The sequence below is a fragment of the Budorcas taxicolor genome, chromosome 5 (assembly GCF_023091745.1).
Source record: "Budorcas taxicolor isolate Tak-1 chromosome 5, Takin1.1, whole genome shotgun sequence".
NCBI classification, from domain to species: domain Eukaryota; kingdom Metazoa; phylum Chordata; class Mammalia; order Artiodactyla; family Bovidae; genus Budorcas; species Budorcas taxicolor.
In genome coordinates, this window is record NC_068914.1 from 147,771,374 (window position 1) to 147,798,174 (window position 26,801).

At 53.2% G+C, this 26,801-nt stretch overlaps 1 protein-coding gene across 1 annotated transcript in view; it reads left to right on the forward strand.

Moving 5' to 3' along the window:
• VWF (von Willebrand factor) overlaps positions 1–26,801 on the forward strand; it is a 122,437-nt gene that overhangs the window by 16,487 nt on the left and 79,149 nt on the right. The window contains exons 7-13 of the mRNA XM_052641007.1: positions 13,001–13,217; positions 14,927–15,049; positions 15,922–16,033; positions 16,974–17,020; positions 21,476–21,612; positions 21,897–22,035; positions 23,011–23,111. Coding sequence (XP_052496967.1) covers positions 13,001–13,217; positions 14,927–15,049; positions 15,922–16,033; positions 16,974–17,020; positions 21,476–21,612; positions 21,897–22,035; positions 23,011–23,111 — 876 coding nt within the window. The remainder of the gene's footprint in view (positions 1–13,000; positions 13,218–14,926; positions 15,050–15,921; positions 16,034–16,973; positions 17,021–21,475; positions 21,613–21,896; positions 22,036–23,010; positions 23,112–26,801) is intronic.

A 26,801-nucleotide genomic window follows, 5' to 3' on the forward strand; every position in this document is an offset into this window, starting at 1 on the left:
CTGCACTGCAGGCAGACTCTTTACCTTCTTGAGCCACAAGGGAAGCCCCCTCAGTGGCGCTGAATACTGGGGAAGCAAGATCCCTGCAGTCTGCTTTCTCCAAATCTTACTCAGGACTTTGCGTCCAGTGGTGCTCCTGTCAGTCACCTAACAGCCCCAGATTGCCTGTTTTCCACTGGTTCTGATTTTAGCGTTTTGTGTGTGTGTGAGTGAACACAATCCTTATTTCTTTTCTTCTGTTGCTGTTCATGTCTGCACATCTTCTCCCCCTTGCCTCCTCCTCTGAAGAGCCCACCGTTCACCTGTAAAGCCTCTTCCCCTAAGAAGTCACCTGTCTGCACTGGAGCTAACATTTGTAAACACTCACGTTTACTTTTGAATGACCATAACAGTTCCCTGCATGAAATATTGCCCATGCCTTTTATTTGCAAAGTGCCTACCCAGCTCTTTCTCCTATTTCTGCCCACAGCTGCCCTGGGAGGAAGCTCACAGGCCTGGAGGGAGGTGACCTGGTGGCAGAGGGACTCAATTCCCTGGCAGAGCTGAGGGCTTACTGGCCATGTCCACTCCTGGCATCCTTGCTTCCTCTCCTGGCCTCCTGCGTTCATGGCCTAGGATAGACTTCTCTTGGAGATTGGGATGAATTTTGTTACGTTTGTTTGTTTGGTAGAATAGTTGTGATTCTTAAGAGAGAGCAACTGTGCCAGGAGAGTCTGGTTTAGGGAAGGTCAGTACATCTCAAGAAGAGATCCTTGTAATCCAGGAACCCTGGAGGAGTTAGTTATCGGGGACCTGACCTGGCTCTGCAGAGGGGGCCCACCCACTTGGTCCCAGCGATGAGTAGATCTGAGTTGGGTTTTGAACACAAGCCTGGAGAACCCCATGGACGGAGAAGCCTGGTAGGCTACAGTCCACAGGGTCGCAAAGAGTTGGACACGACTGAGCGACTTCACTCACTTCACTTATGCACACATATACATGCCTATTTATACACACGTATACACACACACACTCATATACACACACAATACACATACACACCTATATATACACATGCATACACACATACAGTACACAAACATATACACATACACACGAATACATATATACATACACGTACGCAACACACTCAAAGACACACATATACACATACACACACATACACGATATACGCCTGTAAATACACATACACACATATGCACACACATATACACATGCATACACACATGTATACACACACACACACATTCCCCTTTCTGTGGTATGAGAACTGCTCTCTCAAGTCATCCAGAGGTTAAGGAGTGAGGATTTATTTTGGGGACTGCCAACTTTGCCAAAATCCGCAGTTTCTAGAGCTTTGCTGTGTCCTCACGTAGTTGCACCCCTGTTCTGCAGCTCAGTCTCCCCTCTGAAGACCAGCAAAGCTCTGCCCGATACCGACCACTGAGAAAATAAGCACCCTTTCCCTTTCCGACAAATCCCCTCACTCATCTGAGTGCAGGGAGGCAGGAGGGGCAGGGAGCCCGCGGGCTGGTGGTGGTGGTGGGACAGTGACGCTGGCCATTCTGCCTTTGGAGGTCTAGCCTCATGGCAGAGTTCAGGGGCTGCCACTGGGTTTCAAGTTTTTCCTTAAATTGTGTGTGTGTGTTCAGTTGCTCAGTCGTGTCTGACTCTCTGCAACCCCATGAACTGTAACCCGCCAGGCTCTTCTGTCCATGAAATTTCCCAGGCAAGAATACTGGAGTGGGTTGTCATTTCCTCCTCCAGGGGATCTTCCCCACCCAGGGATTGAACCTGAGTCTCCCTCATCTTCTGCATTGCAGATAGATTCTTTGCCTGAGCCATACCAGGGAAGCTACCCTTAAATTAAGCAGATGCAAATGCATCCCTGCTGCTGCTGCTGCTAAGCCGCTTCAGTCGTGTCCAACTCTGTGCGACCCCATAGACCGCAGCCCACCAGGCTCCCCCGTCCCTGGGATTCTCCAGGCAAGAACAATGGAGTGGGTTGCCATTTCCTTCTCCAATGCATGAAAATGAAAAGTGAAAGTGAAGTTGCTCAGTCGTGACCGACTCTTAGCGACCCCATGGACTGCAGCCTACTGGTAGGCTGGCTCCTCTGTCCATGGGATTTTCCAGGCAAGAGTACTGGAGGGGGGTGCCATTGCCACTGCTGTATCCCTAACCCAGCACATTTCCCCCCATATGCCAAGATCTGGCTCAAAATGTCCCATGAAACTGGCTGATAGATTTCCACTAAACGTATGCTTTAGTTTAGCGGAAAACTAAAGCTTAGTTTACACATAGGCACACACACACACACACACACACACACACACACACACACACACACACAATTTACACCTATACATACACATATGCACTTAGATACATGCACATACAAAGACATACACACATATGCACACACACATGTATATATACATAGACACACACAAACACACACATTCCTGAGACTTCCCCAAGTGGCTTTCTTTCCCTTCCTCCTCTCCTGGCAAGGATAGGAAGCTGCAGGGGCCTGATGGCATGTATTTACTGAGATGTTTTTAATTGAGGTTGTATTTGCAATCTCACTCAGGGACAAGACACAGAGGAGACAGTGAACAGCCATGAAAGAGGACCATGTGAATGCCATCCAGAGTCAGTTAAGGGGCATGTGGTGCAACAGTTCTTATCACAGAGCTGATGACCTTTTCTGACTGGGAGCAGGGTGGGTGGAGCTGTTCCAGACCCAGAGCTTGGACAGACCCCAAACTGGGAACCCGGGGCTGATGCCAGGCCTTTGTCCTCCCGGCCAGCTGGTCCTGCCCTGACCCCTGCTCAGATGCTGCCCAGGAGCACAGAGTGGGAGATGGGTCGTTTGGAGGGTTCTGTAGCCATTTCCGATGGCACTGGGGACTTCAGGGACATATCCAGTTATCTTACTTCTCAAGAAGGCTGTACTCTCTCTCAGAGAGAGGAATCTCCAGCTTCACAGAAAGCATCCGTTTAGTGGAAATCTATCAGCCAGTTTCATGGGGTCTTTTGAGCCAGATCTTGGAATGTGGGAGGGAATCCCAAGCCAGGCAGAAGTTATAAATAGAATCAGCAACCCTCCCCCACTCATCCTTGCAGGCTGAACAATAAGAAACTGGGCCCTTCCCTGGGGGTGAATTCCTGAACCCACCGCTTTGGACCACGTCAGGTCTACGCGCCTCCAGACCTCCCCAGGGGGCAGCCGCTGAACACCCACTTCAGGGCTGGGCTGAACAATCCTGCACTTTATCTGTTAGTTTCCCCTTTGTCCACTCCAGACCTAGGAATGCCCCCCACCCCTGCTCCTTTGTCAACTGTTCCAGAACCAACACAAGAGCTAAGCTCCAGATCTCTCACTCCTGTTTTTTATCTCCTCGATCCCCACCGCCCCCACCCCGTCTGCCCTTGGGGAGATGAACTTTTTTCTCTCCTTCTCCCTCCAACTGGCTTAGCATCTCCAGGGAGGAGGCCTGGTGCTTTTTAATGAACTGAAAATGTGATTAAGTTGGACTCCAATTGGGTCTGCACACCCACCCAGGCAGGGTGAGGTCATGGCTTGATGGACCGGGGCTGGCGCACTCTCGCCAGCCTCTGGCACCACAGACGAGAGATGCAGGAAGGGAGAAGTAGCTAATGCTGGGCATCGGAGCCAGGGAGATGCTGGAAGTGAATTAGCTGACCCTCTTTGGTCTCCCTGCCAGGATGGTTTAGCAGAGAGCTGAGGAGAAGCCATCTTTGAGCTGTTGGCTAGTACTGACAGCAGGCAATGAGAATAGTTACAAGCAGTCGATTGCGCTCCCTGTGTTACGTCATTTAGTTTTATTTTGCGGGAAAGTTGAAGGCAGGCATTGCCATCTCAGTTAAGACTAGGTCCTGCTGTGCCAGGATAGCTAAAGTAGAAACAGCTTTCAAGGTAGAGCAGTGCATCTCTCTCTCACTGAGAAGGAGTTCAGAGGGGGATGTCCAGTACTGATGCCATGGTGTTGGGTGAAGGGTCCTTCAGTCTTGTTTCCCTGTTGTCCTCAGCCTCATGGCCCCAAATGGCAGCTTAAGCATCAGACATCATGACCACATTCCAGTCATAGAAAGAGAAGGGTTGAAAGAAGCACCTCTTCCTTTGGAGGCTGCTTCTTGGGAGTCACACACGACCTTCCTGCTTATGTTGGGGTTAGCGAGGGGAGCAAAGCTTAGTCTTACGACCACTCCCAGCTGCAAGGGAGGCTGAAAAATCAAATCTTTGTTCTCAGTGGCTCTGTGCCCAGCAGTTTTCTAAGAAAGAAGGGAGGAATAGATCCAGACAACTTTCTATCTCTTCCACAATCTCCCTCTTTTAAGGGTGAGGAAATAAAGGTGCCAAGAGGGGAGATGATCTTTCTGAAGTCACACATTTTGTGAGCGATGGGGTCGGTCTTTCTAAAACCTGTGCTATATCCACTGGGCTACACTGTTTTCTAATCTGACTGACAGGAAACAAGGCGGGGAGGGGGGCATTGGGGGTGTGGAAAACCAGGTGAACTGTGGCTAAGTGGCAGGTGCCTGGCCTGTGGGGTGAAATCAGGGTTTGAGTTCAGCTCAGTGACTCCTTCACCAGTATAGCTGTTGGCAAACTAAATTGGCTGAGGACTGCTTTACACTCTTAAAAATAATTGAGGATCCCAAAGATTCTGTTTTTTAAAAATAATATTTATTTTTTATTTAGATGCACTGGGTTTTAGTTGCTGAACGTGGGATCTTCGATCTTCATTTCAGCGTGTGCAGCCTTTAGTTGCAGAATTTAAACTCTTATTGTGGCATATGGGATCTAGTTCCATAACCAGGGACTGAACCCAGGCCCCCTGAATTGGGAGCACAGAGTCTTAGCCACTGCACCACTAAGGAAGTCCCAGAGTGTGTGTTTATATGACTTATGCCTGTCAACATTTACCTTGCTGCTACTGCTGCTGCTGCTGCTAAGTCGCTTCAGTCGTGTCCGACTCTGTGCAACCCCATAGACGGCAGCCCACCAGGATCTCCCGTCCCTGGGATTCTCCAGGCAAGAACACTGGAGTGGGTTACCATTTTCTTCTCCAATGCATGAAAGTGAAAAGTGAAAGTGAAGTCGCTCAGTCGTGTCCGACTCTTTGCGACCCCATGGACTGCAGCCTTCCAGGCTCCTCTGTCCATGGAATTTTCCAGGCAACAGTACTGGAGTGGGTTGCCATTGCCTTCTCCGAATATTTACCCTATTAGATATCAAAAAGAAAGATCATAAACATACACATTTATTTAAAACTAAGACATGATATTTAACATGAATGTGTGTTTGCTCAGTTGCTAAGTCATGTCTGACTCTTTGCAACCCCATGGTCTGTAGCCTGCCGGGCTCCTCCATCCATGGGATCTCCCAGGCGAGGATACTGGAGTGGCTTGCCATTTCCTTCTCCAATTTAACACAAATACCATCTTTTTAATAAAAATGAGTATAAATTCCAAGCCAAAAAAAAAAAAAACTTGAGAGGAGGATAGTGTTGTCTCACAGTTCTACAGACCTCCTCACTGTCTGGCTTGAGAGAAAGCAGCTGGTTCTTACGTTTGCATCTGCAGCCAGCCTGTTGTGAGTCCACACATCATGTAGTCTCTGGAAAATTCCACTGTGCTTTTGCAAAAGAATGAGAGCATAAAGGTCAGATGACATCTTAGTGTTATTATGAAACTAGTTTTGATCTTGAGGATTCCTGCAAGGATCTTGGGAGTTTGTTGGGGGTCCCTGGACCACACTCTGAGAACTACTGACCTATTGAATTCTTTATTCTCTCCTGCCTCAGTTTCTAAATCAGAAAGGCTGTATTTAGCCTCTGAGGTTTGGGTTCTTTAAAAAAATTTTAACTTTATTTAAAAAATATTTTCTCATTTTCATTTGGCTGTGCTGGATCTCAGTTGCGGCGTGAGGGATCTAGTTCCCTGACCAGGCCCCTGCATTGGGAGTGTGGAGTCTTAGCCTCTGGACCACCAGGGAAGTCCTGAAGTTTGTGTTCTTTGAAGGGGTCTTCAGGCCTCTGTGTGGGAGAGGGTGACCTGCTGGTCTCTGAAACAACTTTATTCGTTGGGTTACAGAGAGCACAGACCACCACAGAGGGGAGAGGGGTGTGGTCTGTCTGTCCTTAGAGCAGGAAAAGGGTGGAGACTCTGCAGGGCCATCAGCTGGGGGCACTGTAGGTCAGTGGCCTTGGGTGAGTGATGAGCAGTCGCAGGAAGCTGCCCACTCCTTGTGCCCCCCTAGCCCACCCAACACTGCCGGGCATGACTGTGTCCACTCCCGTGGACAAGGAGACATATGGAGACACCCCTGTGTCACGGATGGCTTGGGTTCCGTGAGGACACGTGGCAACAGGCTTGGGAACCCAGGCCTGCTCACCAGTTCCTATGGTGGATGGAGTGCCCAGAGAAAGACACCTCCTAGTGCTTTACTCGGGGAGTAACAAAGAGAGGGTCTGGAGGACCAGCTTGGGAGAAAACAGAAGCTGATTCAAGGAGAGTCCACAAGGTTGGGACCGCGACAAGGATCAGAATTAGCTGCTAGGAGAAGCCCAGGCACTGACCTATCAGAGCAGCGTCTCAGGGGCAGCTGTGCCTTTCCTGGGGCGTCTGTTAGCAACGCAGGGTTTGGCTCGACCGTAATTACTCTGTCTCCTGCTGCCTGAATTTGGCCGTCGGCCTTGTCTGGTGTGGCCTGAAACCTAAGTAAGTCCTGTGTAGTGTCCAGAGCCTGGTTCAGACTGTACCTCCTTCCCTGGTGTCTCGGCGGCAGCTTCCTTCTTGCTGTGATTGGCCACACCCTTGGGGAGACATGTTTATATTGAGACCAGGTCTTCAGGCTGTGATATAAACCTTCCCCATGGAAATACCTGGTGCAGGTCTATTGAAAACTCCCTGAGAACTGGAGGGTATGACTCTCTCATTGCCGTTGTCGTGACTGTTGATCTAGCACTTTCGTACAGCCTGCTATGCATGTCTTGGGCTTCCCTGGTGGCCCAGATGATAAAGAATCGGTCTGCAGTGTGGGAGACTTGGGTTCGATCCCTGGGTCAGGAAGATCCCCTGGAGAAAGGAATGGCTACCCACTCCAGTATTCTTGCCTGGAGAATCCCATGGACTGTGGAGCCTGGTGAGCTACAGTCCATGGGGTCGCCAAGAGTCAGACACGACTGATCGACTAACACTTTCACTTTCATGCGTGACTTGGGAATACAGCTCCTGTCTTTGAAAAGCCTGCAGGGAAATGGGGAAATGGCCCTGGAAATGGAGACCAGAGCAGATGCACCCAGGGGCCTATGGGAGCATCTAACTAGCTTTCTATTGTGGGTCTTGCCTGGCACAGTGCCTGGACATAGTAGATGTGCAAGAAATTGAACAAGACATTGGGGTGTGTTCAGGAAACTATCAGCAATGCAGGACGTGGGGAGGCGGAGGGGTGAGCGAGAGAAGGAGGCTGGGCTCAGGCCGTGGAAGGCCAGGCCTCCCTGCCTCCCTCATATGCTGGGACTCGGCCTTCCAAATGGGGATGGGGCTTAGACTTGCCTTTTCTATTGACCACACAGCTAAATGCTCGCTGAGTGACCATATGATCACCTCCTGCTGGTCCCTGTCTCTCCATGGCTCTCAGAGGACACAGTAGCTCCATCTTGGACTTGTGTCCATGGAGGTATCCTGCCTGGGGCCTGGCCTGGCAGGGGTGCTCAGCCACCCAGGAACTTGTGTCCTCCTGACCCACCCAACACTGCCAGTCATGACTATGTCCAGCTCCCGTGGACAAGGAGACAGGCAAAGCACACCTACATCACAGATAACTTGGGTTCCATGAGGGCATGTGGTAATAGGCATGAAAACCCAGGCCTGCTCACCAGACCCTACAGTGGATGGAGTGCCTCGGGACGAATCAGGCTGTGTGCCCTGGGATGAATCAGGATGCGGGTGATGGATCAGGGGATCCTGGAAGGAGCAGATGGCAGGCCAGGTGTGCCACTGTGCTACCGTTGTGGGATAAGGCCAGTTGGGCTTTAAAGACTGGCAGGCATCTGGAAATCCTCCCTGACCTTCACACTGTGATCACTCTCATGACCAAGCTCAGGCCAGGGCTGACCAGAGGACAGCTTTTCCCTTTTCTCTGAGAAAGAAAGGCTAGGCAGGCTTTAGATGCAGATGGTCGACGCCTCAGGAACTGTTCTAAGGGAGGTGGCCATGTCTGCAGAAATCCATTCCCTCCTGCAGGCAAGTGATCAGAACCTACCCTTCTTGCTAAGGCTTTCTGAAAACCATTTACTACCTCCAGGGACCTCCCAGGAAATGTGCTGGAGTACTGTTCCCACTTTTCCATCGAGCAGGGATGAAGGTGGGCCAGCTGGAGACGAGCCACACTGGACCCTGCTCCCCCACCCTGGGCTCTGAAAGGGGGAGGGGACGCCTGGACTCCTGGGTTTCTCCCTTCCTCTGACTGGTTCTGTGTCCGCCGAGGGGCCTGGTCCCTGTGCCTGGGAGCTGGTTATGTGGTGCAGGGACTGCTTGAAGCCACTGTCCTACAGCCCAGGCGATGGGAGCCACCACTAGAAAACCCCATGGAGTTGCCTTTGTTTTTTTTTTTCTCTCTGGTTCCAAATTGTGTGTGTGGCAAGAGGTAGGCAATTGCCCAAGCTCCTGCCCCTACCCCAAGAGTGCCCTCAACTGCCCTGTAAGAGACCAGTAATCTCCTCCACATTTTTTTTTTTTATGAGAACCTTTTTTTAAAGAGCTTCTCTGTGGCTCATACAGTGAAGGATCCACTTGCAATGAGGGAGACGTGGGTTTGATCCTTTGGTGGGGAAGATCGCCTGGAGGAGGGCGTGGCAACCCACTCCAGTGTTCTTGCCTGGAGTATCCCCGTGGACAGAGGAGCCTGGCGGGCTACAGTCCATGGGGTTGCAGAGAGTCAGACACGACTGAGCGACTAAAGCATAGCACATTTTTTTTTTTTTAATGTCTTTATTGAACTTGTCACCATATTGACATTAAAAGACGCTTACTCCTTGGAAGGAAAGTTATGACCAACCTAGATAGCATATTAAAAAGCAGAGACATTACTTTGTCAACAAAGGTCCATCTAGTCAAGGCTATGGTTTTTCCAGTGGTCATGTGTGGATGTGAGAGTTGGACTGTGAAGAAAGCTGAGTGACGAAGAATTGATGCTTTTGAACTGTGGTGTTGGAGAAGACTCTTGAGAGTCCCTTGGACTGCAAGGAGATCCAACCAGTCCATCCTAAAGGAGATCAGTCTGGGTGTTCATTGGAAGGACTGATGTTGAAGGTGAAACTCCAATACTTTGGCCACCTGATGCGAAGAGCTGACTCATTTGAAAAGACCCTGATGCTGGGAAAGATTGAGGGCAGCAGGAGAAGGGGACAACAGAGGATGAGATGGTAGGATGGCATCACTGATTCAGTGGACATGGGTTTGGGTGGACTCTGGGAGTTGGTGATGGACAGGGAAGCCTGGCGTGCTGTGGTTCATGGGGTTGCAAAGAGTCAGACACGACTGAGCAACTGAACTGAACTGACTGCTTGTTCTATGTTTTGGTGTTTTGGCTGTGAGGCTTAGCTGAACTTAGTTCCCCAAGCAGGGATGGAACCTTCACCCCCTGCCTTGGAAGGTGAAGCCTTAACCCCTGGCCCACCAGGGAAGATCCTGAGTGGTATTTCTGATGGGCCAGGCAGTGGGACAGGATAGAAAGAATCAGACACAAGCCTCAGCCTCCTTCCCGGAGTCTCAGGTGCCAGTGATGTCTACTAGAAAGAAAAGTGGGGTCCTCCCCCAGCCACCCCCACTGGAAAGACACCCACCTTGTTCTGGAGGACTGTGACTATCCCAAAGAAAAGATCAATAACAGCAGCCCTCTGTTGACCAGGGAACCCCCAAGATACTAGTGAATTGATAGTGTTGCCTTTGCAACCATTCACCCCTGTACAACCCAGGCAGATGGAGATGGGAAAAGGGACAAAGATATCCTTCTGTCCTGCTGGCGACCTGTTCACTATTCTGAAGAGATGCCTGATGGCAGTAAGGACAGTGGAAGGGCTCTCTCTGGTGGCCAGGATATCAATGTCAGTGACAATGATGATGGTGAAACGGGGTCACCATTTCTAAGGCTAAGCCTCTGGCGTGCATTATTCCATCCAGTCTTCACTTTCATCCTTTCAGATTGTTGTTCAGTCGCTAAGTCACAGCCAACTCTTTGTGACCCCACGGACTGCAGCACGTCAGACTCCCCTGTCCTCCACTGTCTCCCGGCGCTTGTCCATTGAGTTGGTGATGCCATCCAACCATCTCATCCTCTGTCGCCCCCTTCTCCTCATGCCCTCAATCTTTCCCAGCATCAGGGTCTTTTCTAATGAGTCAGGTCTTATGAGTTATCAGGTGGCCAAAGCACTGGAGCTTCAGCTTTAGCATCAGTCCTTCCAATGAATATTCAGGATTGATTTCCTTTAGGATTGACTAGTTTGATCTCCTTGCTGTCCAAGGGACTCTCAAGAGTCTTCTTCAACACCACAATTTGAAAGCATCAGTTCCTCAGCACTCAGCCTTCTGTATGGTCCAACTCTCACATCTGTGCATGACTACTGGAAAACACATAGCTCTGACTTACGTCTTTTCAGGGTCCAAGTCATAGTGTGGTGCAGTCATAGTTTGCCATAGTCTTTTCAAATAGGCGCTGTTATTACTGCAGCCACAGAGGAGGTGGGGTTAGGTAAGCAGCTAGGGTCACACAGCCAGCACAGGGAAGAGGCAGAAGCTGGGCCCGGGGCTGTGATGTCATACCAGAGCCAGGGCAGGACTCTTGCTGGCATTGTCTTCAGAAACCTCAGCTTCCCCTGCAGTGCTCGGGTGGTAAAGGACCGGCGCATGTCACCACCTTGGCAACACAGGCCCAAGGTGGCCGTCTTTGTTCATCGGTCACTCGCTCCACGTGCCCACCTGTGAGGCAGTGTGTGCAGCTGGAGCCTCGTTCTGCTCCAGGATGCCCTTTTCCATGGAAGAGTGAGCTTTGTCCCCATCCCAGGTGCCCCATCCCAACTGGGGCAAAGCTGGGCTTAAGCCTCTCCTTCTTCTCTGCCATGTGAGGGTGCGGGGGAGAGCTCAGGAGGGTAGGGTCATGGAGGGAGGGAGGCTGTTCTCAGCCACAGCTCTCAGTTTGCAGAGCTGCGAATAATCCTTCCACAAGCCTGCTTGCTGCAGCTTTGCAATTTAGCAGTCCATGTGACTGCTGCTTTTCTCAGGTGCAGAGGGAACCAGTTACGCCCAACTGCTTGGGCCAGCTAGCCTCGGAGCTCCCTGGGTCCTCCCAGGGGCCTATGGAGATCAGGGCCCTGGTTCTGATGGCAAACTGTGCAAGTCAGGCAAGGGCAGGGCACTGTGGACAGGACACACATTTCCCCAGGACCACCACATGACCCTGGGGCTCCCCCCAGGTGGCTCTCCCAGGTGGGAAGAAGCACTGGGTCAGATTTCTATTCCTCTAGAGACCACGGGGCTAGCTCCTTGAGCAGAACCAGCCTTGTCCTGATTGATCTTGTACACTTAGAGGAGATTGGAGTTCTCTCTCCTGAAAATTGGTCACTTGTTTGCTCTTTTTCACCATCCCCTTTATGAATGCGGATTTGCTCTGATTGACCCTCCAGGACTCAGCTCGCTCTTCTTGTACTTCCTTCATTTTAGCTGAAGTCCTTCCATCAACAGCTGGCTTCCCTTCACTCTGAGAACATGCCTGTACAGGAAGGAAATCGTGTACCCTGTGGGCATCAGTTATAGCAACATACTGCCTCATGTCAAATTGAAGACAAAGTGCAATATTGATTTTAAGATGTGCTCTGATTTCAGAAACGTTAAATTGTGAAAAACAAAAACACGAGTTTAAAAATTACCAACGCTTTTTTTTTTTTTTTTCATGATTTAACATCTCTGATATGGCGCTAGTGGTAAAGAACCTGCTTGCCAACGCAGGTAGACCTGAGACGTGGGTTCGATCCCTGGGTTGGGAAGATCCCCTGGAGGAGGAAATGGCAACCCACTCTAGTATTCTGCCCTGGAGAATCCCAAGGACAGTGGAGCCTGGCGGGCTGTAGTCCATAGGGTCGCACAGAGTCAGACACGACCGAAGAGACTTGGCATGCATGTTACTGAGAAAAATTACCAAAATGCAGAATGTGAAGATGCTCACAAATACAACTTACAGGGAGGGGTGTTTATACTAACGTGTCCAGGAGTCATTAGTGAGAACAGTTCCAAACCTGCTTGTGTTATGGGGTTTAGGTTGTCAACAAAGTGATAAAACCTAGGAACATCCCTAACCTGGCAGCACCCCTGGGACACTCTGTCGAGTCCAGGCATGTTTTTGCTGATGGGAACTGGTCCAGTCTGGTCCATCCCAGGAACCATCTTGGAAATGTTTGCTCAGCTTCATCCCTGACACATGGAGTTTAAGTCTCTGGGGATGAAGCCTGGAGGGTCTGCTTTGTAAACCTCATCTCTGATGGAGGAACCAAGCTCAGGGAGGGGAGGTGACCAGGTGGGTGCGGATCAGATGCCTGGCCTTCCTCACTGGGATCCTCAAGCCTCTGGTGAATTTCCACAAGAACTTCAAGTTCTGCTCCTTTCACTCACAGAACCTCTTTACCCCTGCCCTTCAGAGGACACTGTCTGCCCCTGCAGGCCAGGCCCCTGGCAGCTGCATTTCCAGGGCTCAGTTCACAAGGCTGCCCTGGCCTGGGGGCGCCCCACCAAACAGGGGTCCGACAGAGTTCCACGAACTGCTGGACCGTTTCGTCTGACAGACGTGGACAAGCACCTCCTGGGTGTGAGAGAGCGGTCTTGGATTTCCGGGCGTGGCGGGCCTCCAAGCCTCGAGGTCAGGGGACACCCGGCCGTGTGGGTGGCAGCCTTCCTAGGTGGCCTCTCCTTCCCGCAGGGCCTGTGGGAGCAGTGCCAGCTTCTGAAGACGGCCTCCGTGTTCGCCCGCTGCCACGCTTTGGTGGACCCCGAGCCTTTCGTGGCCCTGTGTGAGCGGATGCTGTGCGCATGCGTCCAGGGGCTGCGCTGCCCCTGCCCGGTGCTTCTGGAGTACGCCCGCGCCTGCGCCCAGCAAGGGATGCTGCTGTACGGCTGGGCGGACCACAGCTCCTGCCGTGAGTCTGCGCGGGACCCCACCTCCCGCCGGGGTGGGCGGGGCCCGTCCTGGGTGTCCCACCCCAAGTAGCCGGTGCTGACCGAGGCCCCGGTTCCCGCGCGGCTCCTGCCCCCTGTTCCTGGCTCACAGAGCGAGTCCCCTCCCTAACGGCTTCAAGGAGGTTTGAAAGGTTCCCCTGGCCAAGTCCCCATATCGCTTCTCCTGCCTCTGTTGTCACGCCCGGCCTCCCCGCTTCCTCCGCTTCCTCGTGGACTCAAAAGCTGTTCCCCAAGCTCTGCAGGGGGGTCTCATCCGTTCAAGTCTGAAACTGACCAGGAGCAGGGCGGGGATGTCGGTATCCCGGCAGGCTTTTCTCAAGTCCCTGACTGTCATTGCCTCCCTTCTCTCCTCTGGCTGGTACTCTCCATCCCTCCCCCGCACCCAGTCGTCTAATCTCACTGGGTCCCTAGTCATCGTGATAGTCACCACTCCCAAATTATCGTGAAGAACTAGGAGCTGCTGCAGTCACTTGCAGGCAACCTCCTCCTCCTTCCCCTGCCCTGCCCCCCGCAGGCTTCCCGTAGATCACACTGGCTGATGGTGCAGGGCAGGCAGCCCAAATGTTTACACCACACACACACACACACACACACACCTTTCCGTGTGTGTGTGTGTGTGTGTGTGTGTGTGTGTGTTTCCAGCTTCTAAGTTAGAGCTTTTCATCTTGGCTATGGGGGTGTGAGAAGGGTGGTTGTTGACAGCTGGGTTCGCCTCTGGAAGGGGGACTGGCTGTCTTTTCAGGTCTTCGAAGGTAGGAGGGTCAGATGACCAAGGTATCTTGGAGGAGAGGTGGTTTGGGATGCTAGGTCCTTCTGGTTCTTCCGCCTGAGCATCAGTCAGCGGCCAGTAGAGAGACAAAGGAGAGCCGTCCTTATCCATGAAAGGCTGGGTCCAGTGGGAACAGAGGCTTAGGTGATGAGCTCCGAGGGCTGTCCTGCCACTCAGGGGACATAGTTAAGAATGACCATCCCCTAGCCTGGAAGATGCTGTGTGCCCATTTCTGGGTGGGGTGTCTGATTGAACCCAATCTCTTTCTTTTTTCAAAAAAATTTTTTGATATGGACCATTTTTAAAGTCTTTATTGAATTTGTTACAATATTCCTTCTGTTTTATTTTATTTTATTTTGGCCATGCGAGATCTTAGCTCCCTGACCAGGGATCAAACCTACGCCCCCTGCATTGGAAGGCAAAGCCCTAATCACTGGACACCAGGGAAATCCCGAGCCCAAGTTCTTGAGGAAGAGGAGCCCTCAGAAAAGGGATGGGATGGAAGACCCCATTTCCGACTTGTGTGGCCTTGGGGGCCTTGCATTTTCAGCCTGGAGGCATTTGGCATCCCTCAGAGAGGGGTTTAGGGGAAAAGGACAAAGCAGAGAAGCAAAGAGTGGTTAGTTGTTCGTGGGGATCAGGTGTCTGAGGGGGAGCATGGTGGTGCCAGGTGACCCTGCTGAGTCTTAACCAGGCCCCACAAGGTGGAAGATGCCCCTTCAGGGCAGGAGTGGTCAGCGGATCGCCTGGGAGGTGCCACTGAAGTGGAGATGGCCCGTGGGGCACTGAAGACAGGGGGGCCAGACAAAGGGGCCTCAAGGGCTCTGAGCACCTCTTGGCCCTTGAGATGCTGCCTGGAGGGGACTGGCTCCAGGGAGACTCCTGGGTTTTCTGTTTCAGGACCAGACTGCCCTGTGGGCATGGAGTACAAGGAGTGTGTGTCCCCATGCCACAGGACCTGCCGGAGCCTGAGTATCACCGAAGTGTGTCGGGAGCAGTGTGTGGATGGCTGCAGCTGCCCTGGTAACAGACGTCCCACTTTATTTACAAACCTGAGACCTTGCCAGTGCCCTTGGCTCGGAGAAGCCAGATGAAGGCTACTTGTGTTTATTCCCCATCGCTGAATTCAGAGGCCCTTTATTTACTTTTTTAAAAGTCTTTGTACAGAGTGGCCAGAATTAAGTTGGCATTTATTTTTGGTTTATGTTTTCCTGTTGTACCATATCCACGAAAGCGCATGTGTGTCTGGGGAGTAGGGTGATCTGGGCTCCAACAGTGACTTTGTTTGGGGGAGAGGGTGGCTCACGGCTCTATCTGAGCTGCAGTGTTTTCTCGGTTAAGAGTCAGGGCGTGGTCTGGGAGAAGGACAGTCTAAACTCTCTCCTGGGTTGGCCATGTGAGCTCAGCTGAAAAAGAGTCTCTTCCAGGAGAGCCCTCGTGAGCTTTGGTGAAAAGTCCTGGTTAATTACTGAGAGTGAGTCCTGTGTGTTTCCACTCATGACTTGCCTACTGGAAGACTTTGAATGAAACATTTGCCTCCGTGTCTTTGAGACGAACATGGAGACAACAATCTTCCCCCACCTCTGTGCAAGATAGACAGAAAAGAAATTATTTGAGCTTTCTGGGAGAAGCCTTCAGCCTAGACTCATGACTTCCTTTCTGGAAGACCTTGAACAAAACTCTTTCCCCCATTGCTTCATCACTAGAGTGGAGATAAATAGCCCCCCCCCCCCCAACCCCTCACTTTGCAAACTGAAAGATCAGCATCATAGAATGAATCCTTTGAGCTTTCTGCAAGAAGCCCTGAGCGGATGACCACCCCGGGGCTTCTGTGGCTGCGAGATGAGTCATGATGGTGACAAGGCTGAGTCTTTGTCTTGATGCCCTTGACCCAGAGGGACAGCTCCTGGATGAAGGCCACTGTGTGGAAAGTGCCGAGTGTCCCTGTGTGCATGCTGGAAAGCCATACCCTCCAGGCGCCTCCCTCTCGCGAGACTGCAACACCTGGTAACTGGGGCTGAGCAGTGCAGGTTTGGGGAGCTGCCAGGGGCTGGGGAGGGGCCGGTGGGCCAGCAGGGGCATTCGGGGTACTGGCAGGTGGAGCAGGACCAGGCCTGGGCTGGGGGTGGTTTGGGAAAGGCATGAAGGTTGACGATGGGGAGCAAGGGTTATATACAGATCTGCCTGGAGGAGGGGGGATGGGGGTAAGGCTGCTTCACGGGCAAACAGCGTTTCTAGCCACACCCCCAGCCATGCTTTAATAAGCGACTCTTTCTTCCTGTTGCCTTTGCTTCTCTCAAGCCATTTCTTCCAGAAGCTGCTCTGGGTGTCCCCCACCTCACACAGGGGAGGGGAACACCTCAAGACCTTGTCCCTGGCTGCCTTTCCCTCCTGGGCTGTCTTCCAGGAGTCTCCAGGGCTGCCCAGCACCGGTCAGGGCGTTACCCCGTCAGAGTCCACCCTGTCTTCCACCAGCAATATGTGTGTGCATGTGTGTGCATTTTGTATATGTGTGTTTATATGTGTACGTGTGTATATTGTGTGTATATATGTGTGTGTGGGTGTGCACATGTGTTTGTGTGTGTCTGTGCATGTATGTGTTGCATGTGTGTGTGTTTGTGTATGTGCGTGTGCGTGTGTGTGTGTGCATGTGTGTCGAGAGGGTAGAGATTCAACTGCTTTGTGCCTGGGTGGACTCGCTTGCTCTCCCTTTCCTGTCTGTCTGTCAGGGTTTGCTCCCTTGCCTTGGTGTTGTCTCCATGATTCCTCTGCGGCTGAAGCCCCACTAGGTGCACCGTCACCTCCTGAAGCCCCCCTCTGATTTGGGTGGCTTTCTGGCCCCATACCCCTCCTTGGGGGCTGTGGGGTGGCGGTGTCCTCTCCAAATCCATTCATGGATGCCTGCCTCTGCAGACCCACCCATAACCCGTGCGTCTCTCTCCACCAGCATCTGCCGAAACAGCCAGTGGGTCTGCAGCAATGAGGACTGTCCAGGTAGGGAGCTTCCCCCGACACCACTGCCCTCCTCCTGGTGGAGAGGTGCAGCCTCCCTTACCAGACGGGGAGGGCCACGTAGCCAGGCAGCTTCTCCTCACCTGGACATGCAGGCTGGATGCAGCCCCTGTTCACAGCTGCAGCACCAGCTGTGCTAAACTGTTCCTTTCCAGCCAGCCAAGGGAGCCCCCCAGCAGTGAAACCAGAGACTGCAGCTGGGCAAAGCTTTCACCCTATTTCCTGTCACCTGTTTGCTCAGAGGATTACGGTTGCGTGAGCTGTGAAACCTGCAAGGTCATGGATGACTAAACAAAGATGACGCAGATTCCTTGGAAAATTAAGAGGAAGAAGGGCTTGATAATTCTTTAAAGTTGACGTGAGAAATTTCTGGAATTTTCCAGAATGCCTTAGCCAAAGACCTTGGCAGGAGAAGGCAATGGCACCCCACTCCAGTACTCTTGCCTGGAAAATCCCATGGATGGAGAGCCTGGTAGGCTGCAGTCCATGGGGTCGCTAAGAGTCGGACACGACTGAGCGACTTCACTTTCACTTTGACGTGAGAAATTTCCAGAAATTTTCCAGAATGCCTTAGCCAAAGACTTTGGCAGGACCCAAGGGCTTCCCAGGTGTCTCAGTAAAAGAATCTGAGGCAGGTAAAGAATCTGCCTGCAATGCAGGAGCCACAGGAGACTTGGGTTTGATCCCTGGGTTGGGAAGATCCCCTGGAGGAGGGCATGGCAACCCACTCCAGTATTCTTGCCTGGAGAATCCCGGGGACGGGGGAGCCTGGTGGGCTACAGTCCATGGGGTTGCACAGAGTCGGATATGTTTGAGTGCCTGAGCGTAGCACCACGCGAGCTAGAAAAACCAGGCCACCCAATGATTTCTCCTACCCTGTCTCCACCCTGGAAAATCCATTTAGGAGAAGTTTCAATACAATCCCTGCCTTTCACTTTCTCCTCTGTTTAGCCCCAACTCCATCTACAGCAAATTTTGTCTGCTCAGATCTCCCTCTGCCTCCTCCCCTCCAGCTGCCCCCCGCCATGACCCTGGCTCTTCTCCTGATGCATCTCCCTTTTCGGTCAGTTACATGACGTTTTCTGTTCCTTATGAGGCAGGTGCAATTTATTCTCATTTTACAAAAGAGGAAACAGGTTCAGAGAGGTCAAGTAACTCACCCAGAGTCACACAGCTGCTATAAGACAGAGACAAACTCACAACTCACAGACTCAGACTCACAACTGCCTGACCTCTATTTCGTACTTGCCATGTGGGTTGACTTCCCCAGTGGCTCAGACAGTATGAATCTGCCTGCAGTGCAGGAGACCTGTGTTCAGTCCCTGGATTGGGAAGATCCCCTGGAGAAGGGAATGGCAACCTACTCCAGTATTCTTGCCTGGAGAATTCCATGGACAGAGGAGCCTGGTGGGCTACAGTCCATGGGGTCGCAAAGAGTCAGACATGACTGAGTGCCTAACACACACACACACAGACACGTGTCCAGGATCCCCATGAAATCAAGCTAATTGGAAGTTGCGGGAGACGACCCAAACCTTTATTGCCCACCTGCTGCGTCCAGTGGTGGCCAGTGGCATGTCCAGCTGCCTTTTGCTGACCAAGTGGCTGGGAACGTTTTGGGCGTGCTCTTGGCAGAACTTGGTCTTCTTGGGAACCTGTGGGCGTGCTCTTGGCAGAACTTGGTCTTCTCGGGAACCTGTGGGCAGGGCTTGGGTGAGTGTCACTGTGCAGCCCATCCTTTTGGCTCCTCCTCCAGCCCCCTGGCCTCACGGCTCTCCAGCACGGCTGTGTTCCTGGGTTTCCTGTGAGGCAGCCCCATCCCTCAGTTGTACCAAGGAGATAAGCTAAATACAGTATTCAGACTTCTGATTCCCGGGAAACTTAAGGATGCCCATCAGGGGAGGTCAGAGCAGGAAATCAGATCGGAGGAATAGATTCAGGCCCCAAGGTTTTGCTTTTGAATGTTTGCGGATTCTCTCATTGACCATTCTTTTCCTGGGCATTGTCAGAGATAAGGCAAGTCCAATTTCTTACTCAGATTAGAGTGCTCTTGAGAAAACAGAGAGAGGCTGGGGGAAGCATTCCCACCCATTTCCCTGTGACGGGGCCAAGACCTGTGATGCACAAGGCTGTGTCACTTTGTGGAATGATGACAGCATCTGAAAAATCCCTTTCAGAAAGGCTTTTTCGGGATTCCCCTGACGGTCCAGGTTAGGAATCTGCCTTGCAATGCAGGGATGTGTGTTTGATCCCTGGTCGAGGAAGTAAGATCCCACATGCCGTGGGCAACTAAGGCCACAGATCACAGCTGAGACTCGATGAAGCCAAATAAACAAGTCTCTTTTTAAAAAAGGCTTTCTCGTGACACCTGTGGATTTGGCATTCCAGCTTGGCTGCAATCAGCCGGGGTGACCCTGGCCCACCCTTGCCCCTAGTCATTGCTCGTTACGCTCTGACTTCCACAAAGAGTGACCCCTTATTCGTGCCCTTCTTGGGGGACAGTGCAGTGGGAAGTCCTGACTTGTTTCTGCTCACAGTTCTGGCACCATGCACTCGTGTTTTCCCCACAACAGCCAATTCTCTGACTTACTGGATGCCACCTGGGTGCCCTACACTTCACTGCGTTTCTGAGCCTGACTACCTGGGGTTAGTGCAGAACCCGGAGGTGAAGGTCTGCAACCAAGCGTCCCTACTTCTGATGCCAGCCATGGTAACTGCTAGAATGGCTCACAGAACTTTGGCAAACACTACACTTACTATTACCAGTTTATTACAAAAAAAAAAAAAAGAAGGATACAAATGCTAGATGAAGAGGTACACAGGGCAAGCTCTGGAAAGGTCCTGAGCCCAGGAGCTTCTTTCCCCATGGAACGGGGGTCACCACCTCCTGAGAGTAGATAAGCTCAATCTAGAAGCCCTCCCAACTCTGTTGTTTATTTTATTTTAAAAAATATTGATTTATTTGGCTGTGCTGGGTCTTAGTTGTGGGGTGCAGGATCTAGTTCCCTGACCAGGAATGGAACCTGGGCCCCCTGCACTGGGAGAGTGGAGTTTTAGCCACTGGACCACCAGGGAAGTCTCTGATTAAGGGTTTTCATGGAGGTTTGGGGGCTACTTGCCCTCCCCCTGACTTCCAAGGGCAGGGCCACACCTGGAGACCCCAAGTTGGGGTCCCACCCCATGCCTGCTGTGCCTTTCAGTGCAGATATAGGCATGAGGTGGTAGTCAGGGGCTGATAAGCCTGGTCTTTGACAGGTGGGCAGCTGGCACGCCCCTCCCCCTCTGCCTTAGGCCTTTGGGGACTCCTGACTGTGTGACAGGGCCCAGCATCAGCCCCTGGAGATGGAGCTGGCTGTAGGGCCCACCTAGGGGGAACTTGGGGTGCAGAGCAGATCCGTGCCGTGGAGGATGAGTCTTTGCTGTTTGCAGGCTGGGGGTGACAGGGCCGGGAAGGAGGGCTCCCACTTTGTGGAACAGCCATGGCTTGTGTCCCTGGTTATTTGTCTGTAGAGGGGAAGGTGGAGAGGGGACGCGGAGAGGGGCGCTGGGAAGGACTCCAGATACTGCTTGGGCTTCAGTGGGGCCATTGTGGGCCCCAAGATGGGGATGCCCTGAGTGGGGCGGGGCCAGCAGGCATCACTGGAGATGATGGCAGAGCCCCCTTGCCCCCCACAGATGGTCTGTGGTCCAGGGTGTGTTGGGCCTGCACCATGGGCTGATCCGGGGCCTGGGGAGGACAGAATAGCGGTTGGATCTGGGGCAAGTTGAGGGCTGGGGCTGCAGGGTGATGCTGGGGAGTCCTCGCTGCCACCCCCAGCTGTGTCAGCCTGGCTGGGGAGCCGGCTCGGGCGGTGGTGAGATAGTGGGCAGATGGTGTCCTGGGCCCCCACTGGCCCCGATGAAGTCCCAGCAGGGATTTGCCCATGAGGAGGCCTGAGAGCTGCCCCTCGGCTGGGCAGGGGGTGAGGACAGCATCCCGGCCCCTGGACTGCTGGCCCCATCACTGTTCTGGGCTGGCTTTCTGCCTTCTCGCCCTCAGGGACTCTCCTGGTTGGGGGGAGCCCCCATGATAACAGTGCAGAGAAAGGCTTCTGACCCCAGCAGAGCAGAACCCAAGGAGGCAGTGGGGAGGGCTGGGAGCCAGAGTGAGCCCAGAGCCCAAAGCTGGAGCTCACCCTGGCTTCTGACCCAGCGTCACCACCCAGCGTCACCACCCCCCGCAGCCTAGCCCCCTGGGTGTGACTTCACACCCTGAGGCTCAGGACTGACCCACTGGGCCTTGACCTCCCATGGCCAGAGGAGTGGGGCCTGAGTAGAGTCCTCCTGTGGGGCCCCTCTCTAGACCGTGGTGGGGAGAAACCCAGGAAGTGCCCCCCGCTGGGACACCCCCAGGGGACCCACTGGGACACCCCCTCTCCCCTCCCCCTGTCCCCCCAGGAGAGTGTCTCATCACAGGACAATCCCACTTCAAGAGCTTTGACGACAGGCACTTCACCTTCAGCGGGGTCTGCCAGTACCTGCTGGCCCAGGACTGCCAGGACCACTCCTTCTCCGTCGTCATAGAGACTGTTCAGGTGAGCCCGCCAGGCAGCCCCGGGGTGCCCACGGGGATGAGGGCCAAGGTGACTCCATGTGTACTTCTTTTTTCTGGACCACCCAGCAAAGAGGAGGACAGACAGGGCGCCCAGGGCTCCTTGAGGATCCGGTTCCCTGATTCTCTTTGGGCCTAGAGTCTTGAGGAGAGAGTGGTTCCGAGTGAGCGAAGCTGAGGCTGCCTGGTTGGGGTCTCCCTGAGTGCATGGGCTGGGGGCTGGGCTGGGGGTGGTGGTGACACCCCTCTGCACGCCCCTCCTGGCAGTGTGCCGACGACCCTGATGCGGTCTGCACCCGCTCCGTCACTGTCCGCCTGCCCAGCCCGCACCACGGCCTCCTGAAGCTGAAGCACGGGGGTGGAGTCGCCCTGGATGGCCAGGACGTCCAGATTCCCCTCCTGCAAGGTGGGCGCCCTCCTCCCCTGGAGGCCCCCACCCAGCTCGCCCTCAGCGCCCCCACCCCTCACTGCCGCCTCTTCTGTGAGAATGTGAAGGAGTGCTATTGTTGGAGGACAGGCTGGTGTCTGAATTTATGCTGCAAGAAAGGAAGGCTTCCTGGAGGAGGAGGATGAGCTGAATGATGGGGGGGTGGCTGGTGATGGGTCAGACCCCAAGACATCATGGGGCAAAGCCAGGTGACCCTGTGACCTCTGGGAAAAGCTCCCTGCTCAGTCAGTGACTTTGCCAGGCGGCAATGCACCGTTACCCACAGCATGATTCCAACCTTCACTCTCAAAGGGGCTCCCGTACCCCGCCCCTCTTCCTTATGACCACTGGCCACCTCATGGCTCAGCATCCCCCTGTTGCACAGAGTGGGTGAACTTGGGCCAGTGGGTCCACAGCTTGTCTGTGTGTGCTTAATGCTGTGGGTCTCCCATGAGATCCTATGTTCTCTAGGATAAGAGGTGTGCCTCTTACGTCGTCTCCAGAGAAAACCTCAGGTTTAGCTTTGCTCACAGCATTGCTCAGCGGTGAGAACTGGGTTACTCAGCCTGGAAGCATGTGCCACAGCCCAGGGAATGATAAAGGGGTTAGAAGAGGTTCAGTGAAAAACCCATCCTGGCTCAGGGCATGTGTATAAGCTGAGGATGCAGGAGCCTCTACTGCCCCTTGTGGCAGTGTGGGAAATGGCAGGCTACTGGAGCGATGCAGAGGCACCTTCTTCTACGTGGAGCCCAGTTTGCGCTGCACCCACCCTGATCCACCTTTCCTCTGAGACCCTCTGTAAGCCTCATGGCCACCCCCAGCTGCCCCCTAATTGACTGCTTTCATTGCCACAGTCCTTTGTGACAAAGCCCACCTCTCTCTACAACCCATCTGCCTGCTGCCCTCTGCCCTGGCCGTACCCCAAGCCTGAATCCCAACCTTGCTTGGTTCCAGGTGACCTCCGGATCCAGCACACTGTGACGGCCTCCCTGCACCTCAGCTTCGGGGAGGACCTGCAGATAGACTGGGACGGCCGCGGGAGGCTGCTGCTGAAGGTAGGCGCCCTCCTGGCAGCCGGACCACACAAAGCCCCTGTTGTGCTCTGATGGGAGAGCTCGAGGGCGGGAGGGGAATTCCTTTCTCTCCCTACCCGCCCTGAGCCCCCAGAGCGAGAAACAGGCCTCTCTTGTGTGTGAGAGGCTGGTGATTGCTGTCTGGAAGACCCTTGTTCACCCTGGGAGTTCCTGGGTGCTGGGCTCTGGTCCTCTGAGGGTTTCCAGCCTGGGTGGGCTCCCTGCAGGGCTGCACTGGGGGCGGTGGTGGGTAGCTGGTTTACTGCTCAGGCTCCTAACTGCAACAAGGGTTGTGATCAGAGGGTGTTCCCTGGGGTGCCTGCTGTGGGACTCACAGCGAAGACCTGGGTCATGTACCCACTACCTGTGAAGGATTGTTCTGGGAGCTGCCAGATCCAAACCCCCTCACCCCCATCCAGAGGCTTGGCAGCCTGGGGGTCACTTCCAACTGCTCTCTGTGTTCTTAGAGTCACTCTTGGATAGGGATCTGTATATTTCACAGAGCTGGCTTCCAGATCCGTGTTTTCCTGGGAAAATTTCCCCAGAAGGTACTGTCACTGCTTTTTCATAAACAAAGCAAGCAAGACTCATGGGACCCAGGAGACGTGCCCAGGACTGCAACCCCGATCAGCTACCTGGGCAGGGTCTCCACCACTAGACCTGTGCTTCTCACTTGGACGTCTTAGATGCCTTTGCACTCTTAAATTTTACCGAAGGTGCTGAGATCTGCTAAGGGGTTGTATCTATTGATGTATTCTATTGCTTCCCTCGTGACTCACAAAGTAAAGAACCGGCCTGCCAGGTGAGAGACCTGGGTTCGATCCCTGGTTTGGGAAGATGCCCTGGAGAAGGAAATGACAACCCACTCCAGTATTCTTGCCTGGGAAATCCCATGGATAGAGGAGCCCATGGATAGAACTGCAGTCTATGGGGTCGCAGAGTCAGACACGACTGAACAATTAACACTTTCACTTATCTAGTGATATTTACCAGATTAGAAATTAAATCAGAGACCCTTGTTAATTCGTTAAAAAATACCAATAGTGAAGTCACTACATATTAATGTAAAGATTAAAAAATCTGTTTTCCAAAACAAAGTTAAGGAGTGAGAATACCAATGTTTTATGTGTCTGCAAATTTCTTTAATGGCTGTCTTGACAGAAGACAGTTGGAATCCTGTTGACCTCTGCAGTGTTACAGGTCACGCAGGCCCTGAAAAACTGCACTGCACACTCACAGAGAACGAGAGGGAAAAAGTCATGGGAAAATAGTTTTGGCCGCATAGACCTCTTGAAAGGGCCTCCGGGACCACCCCATCCCACAGGTCCCAAGACCACACTTTGAGAACCCTTGCCCTGGATATATTAAAATCCCTGGAGGGTCCCCCTTTTCATCTGGGGTCCCAGTGTTCCCCAGGCCTCTGTATGATCCTGTGATGGGCATCTGGGGTGTCCCTGAGGACATCCTGGTGCCCTCCATCCTTGTGATGTCATATTCTTTCTCTTCAAGTCCCTGAGAGAGTTCCAAATCAACACCTTTATTTTTCCTTTTATAAGAAAATAAAGCTTTGACCACTAAGATTATAGGGCATGAAAATCTTGATACTTCCCTAGTGGTCCCGTGGCTAAAACTCTGTGCTCCCAATACAGGAGGCCCAGGTTCAATCCCTGGTCAGGGAACTAGATCCCACATGCTGCAGATGAGACCTGGAGCAGCCAAATAAATAAATAACAAATCAGTAAAGGGCTTCCATGGTGGTTCAGTAGTAAAAAGTAAATAGTAAAGGATCTGCCTGCCGATGAGGGAGACGCAAGGGACATTGGTTCGATCCCTGGGTTGGGAAGGTCCCCTCGAGTAGGAAACCCACTCTAGTATTCTTGCCTGGAGAATCCCGTGGACAGAGGAGCCTGGCAGGCTACAGTCAATGGGGTCACCAAGAGTTGGGTATAATTGAGTGATGGCACACACATAGAGAAATAAATAAAAAATAAAAGTTGCCTTCACCCAACAACTTAAAAAAGAAGAACATGAAAATCTTAGAGATCTTATCAAACCCTCAGGTACAGTTGGAAATAAAGCTATGCTCATTTCTGGAGCAGGACAGTGACTCACAGTCATTTGGTTACAGAGTGAGCAGAACTCAGGTCTCCCACACCCCGGTCACCAAGGCAGGCAGCCCCGTTAACTCCCTTGCTTTCTCAGGCACTTCCCTCCGCACAGGGAGGGTGCTCTTGATCTGCGAGGCGCCCTGCCACCCCGCTTCAGCAGACCCATGACGCTTTGTCTTGGGCGGCTGACCTCCTCCCCGCAAGCTCCTCTGCCTTCTGTCTCCTCCGAGGAGAGAAGGCGGACTTGCTTCTGCAGGGTTATCTCTGGGGCCGAGCTTGGTGGGTTTGACAAAAGAGAAGGGGCCTTCACTGGTCAAGACTACAGGCAGGTGACCAGCCTGGGGAACGTCCTAGGTGTTTTGGTGTGTGTGAGGGAGCGCGTTCCCATGCTGACCCCGGGTTTGTGGGGACCGCTGAGTGGAGGGCACCAGCTGGTGTCAGGACACCTGGGAGCGGCGGCTGGGGACCCCCACTTCCTACCAAGGCAGTGGGATGAGGTGGGGCAAAAGAGAAGCTGCCAGTGGCTCCCTGGGTGCGGTGTGAATCCCGCCATCCAGGCAGCGGGGCCGTGCCAGCTGTGAGGCAGGCCCAGCTCAGCCTTAGAGCGGAGGGTAAAGGGTTCTGACAGTTTTCACTTGGTCAGAAGTGCCTCTGAGGTTTATTCCAAACAGCAAATAGCCGGCGCATTCTCCCCAAGTCCCCGATCCTGGACAGTGTAGGCCTGGCTTCCACGGATGTGTCCACCCTCCTAACCCTTTGCTGAGCCAGCCTCCAAGACTAGCCCCAGGGATGGAAGGAGACAGTTGTAGAGAGCGGGGGATGATGGAGAAGGCAGGCCTGGTGGGTGAACAGGGGGAGCTTGAGGGCCTGGGGGCCTGGGAACCAGGAGGGAAGAGAGACGGTGCTGGGATGTGGGTGAGGGGACAGGCGCCTCCCCAGCTCCGCCGGGGCTGGCGTCCAGAGGAGCGCCTGGCTCGCTCACAAATCTGTCCAGACAGTGTCCAGCCATTCACTCCCTGAGCACACCACCGCGGTTGCAGCAGTGACATGAAACAGACCCGAATCCTGGCTTCATTTAGTTTAAATTCTAATGGAGGGGAATGGACAATAAGCAGAACCGACAAGGAAACTGTGTCTCACGTTGGGAGGTGATACATCCAGGGGGAGGAGAGATACAGCAGAGGAGCACCAGGGAGTGCCGGGGGCGGGGCGGGGGGGGGGGGAACCAACATGTGCAGTGGGAGGTCAGGGAAGGGTGGCTGCCTGACGTGCCAACGCTTGCTGTTTGCCAAGCAAACAAGGAAACGTTACTCCATCTTCCTTTTTTCTGAATGATATTAACTTGGGTCCATTATACATATGTATGTGTCTGAAACCCTCACGAGATTGTTCATCCTGAGTCTTGTCGAGTTGGAGCTGGAAGCTGGAAGGGGCTCCAAGAGATGACCCTGTAGAGCCAGCCTGTCCAGGTGTCAGAACACAGGAGGTCCTGAAGCCACCATTGAACTCTGGGGCTTCCAGGTGGCTCTGGTGGTAAAGAACCCTCCTGGAATTGCAGGAGACA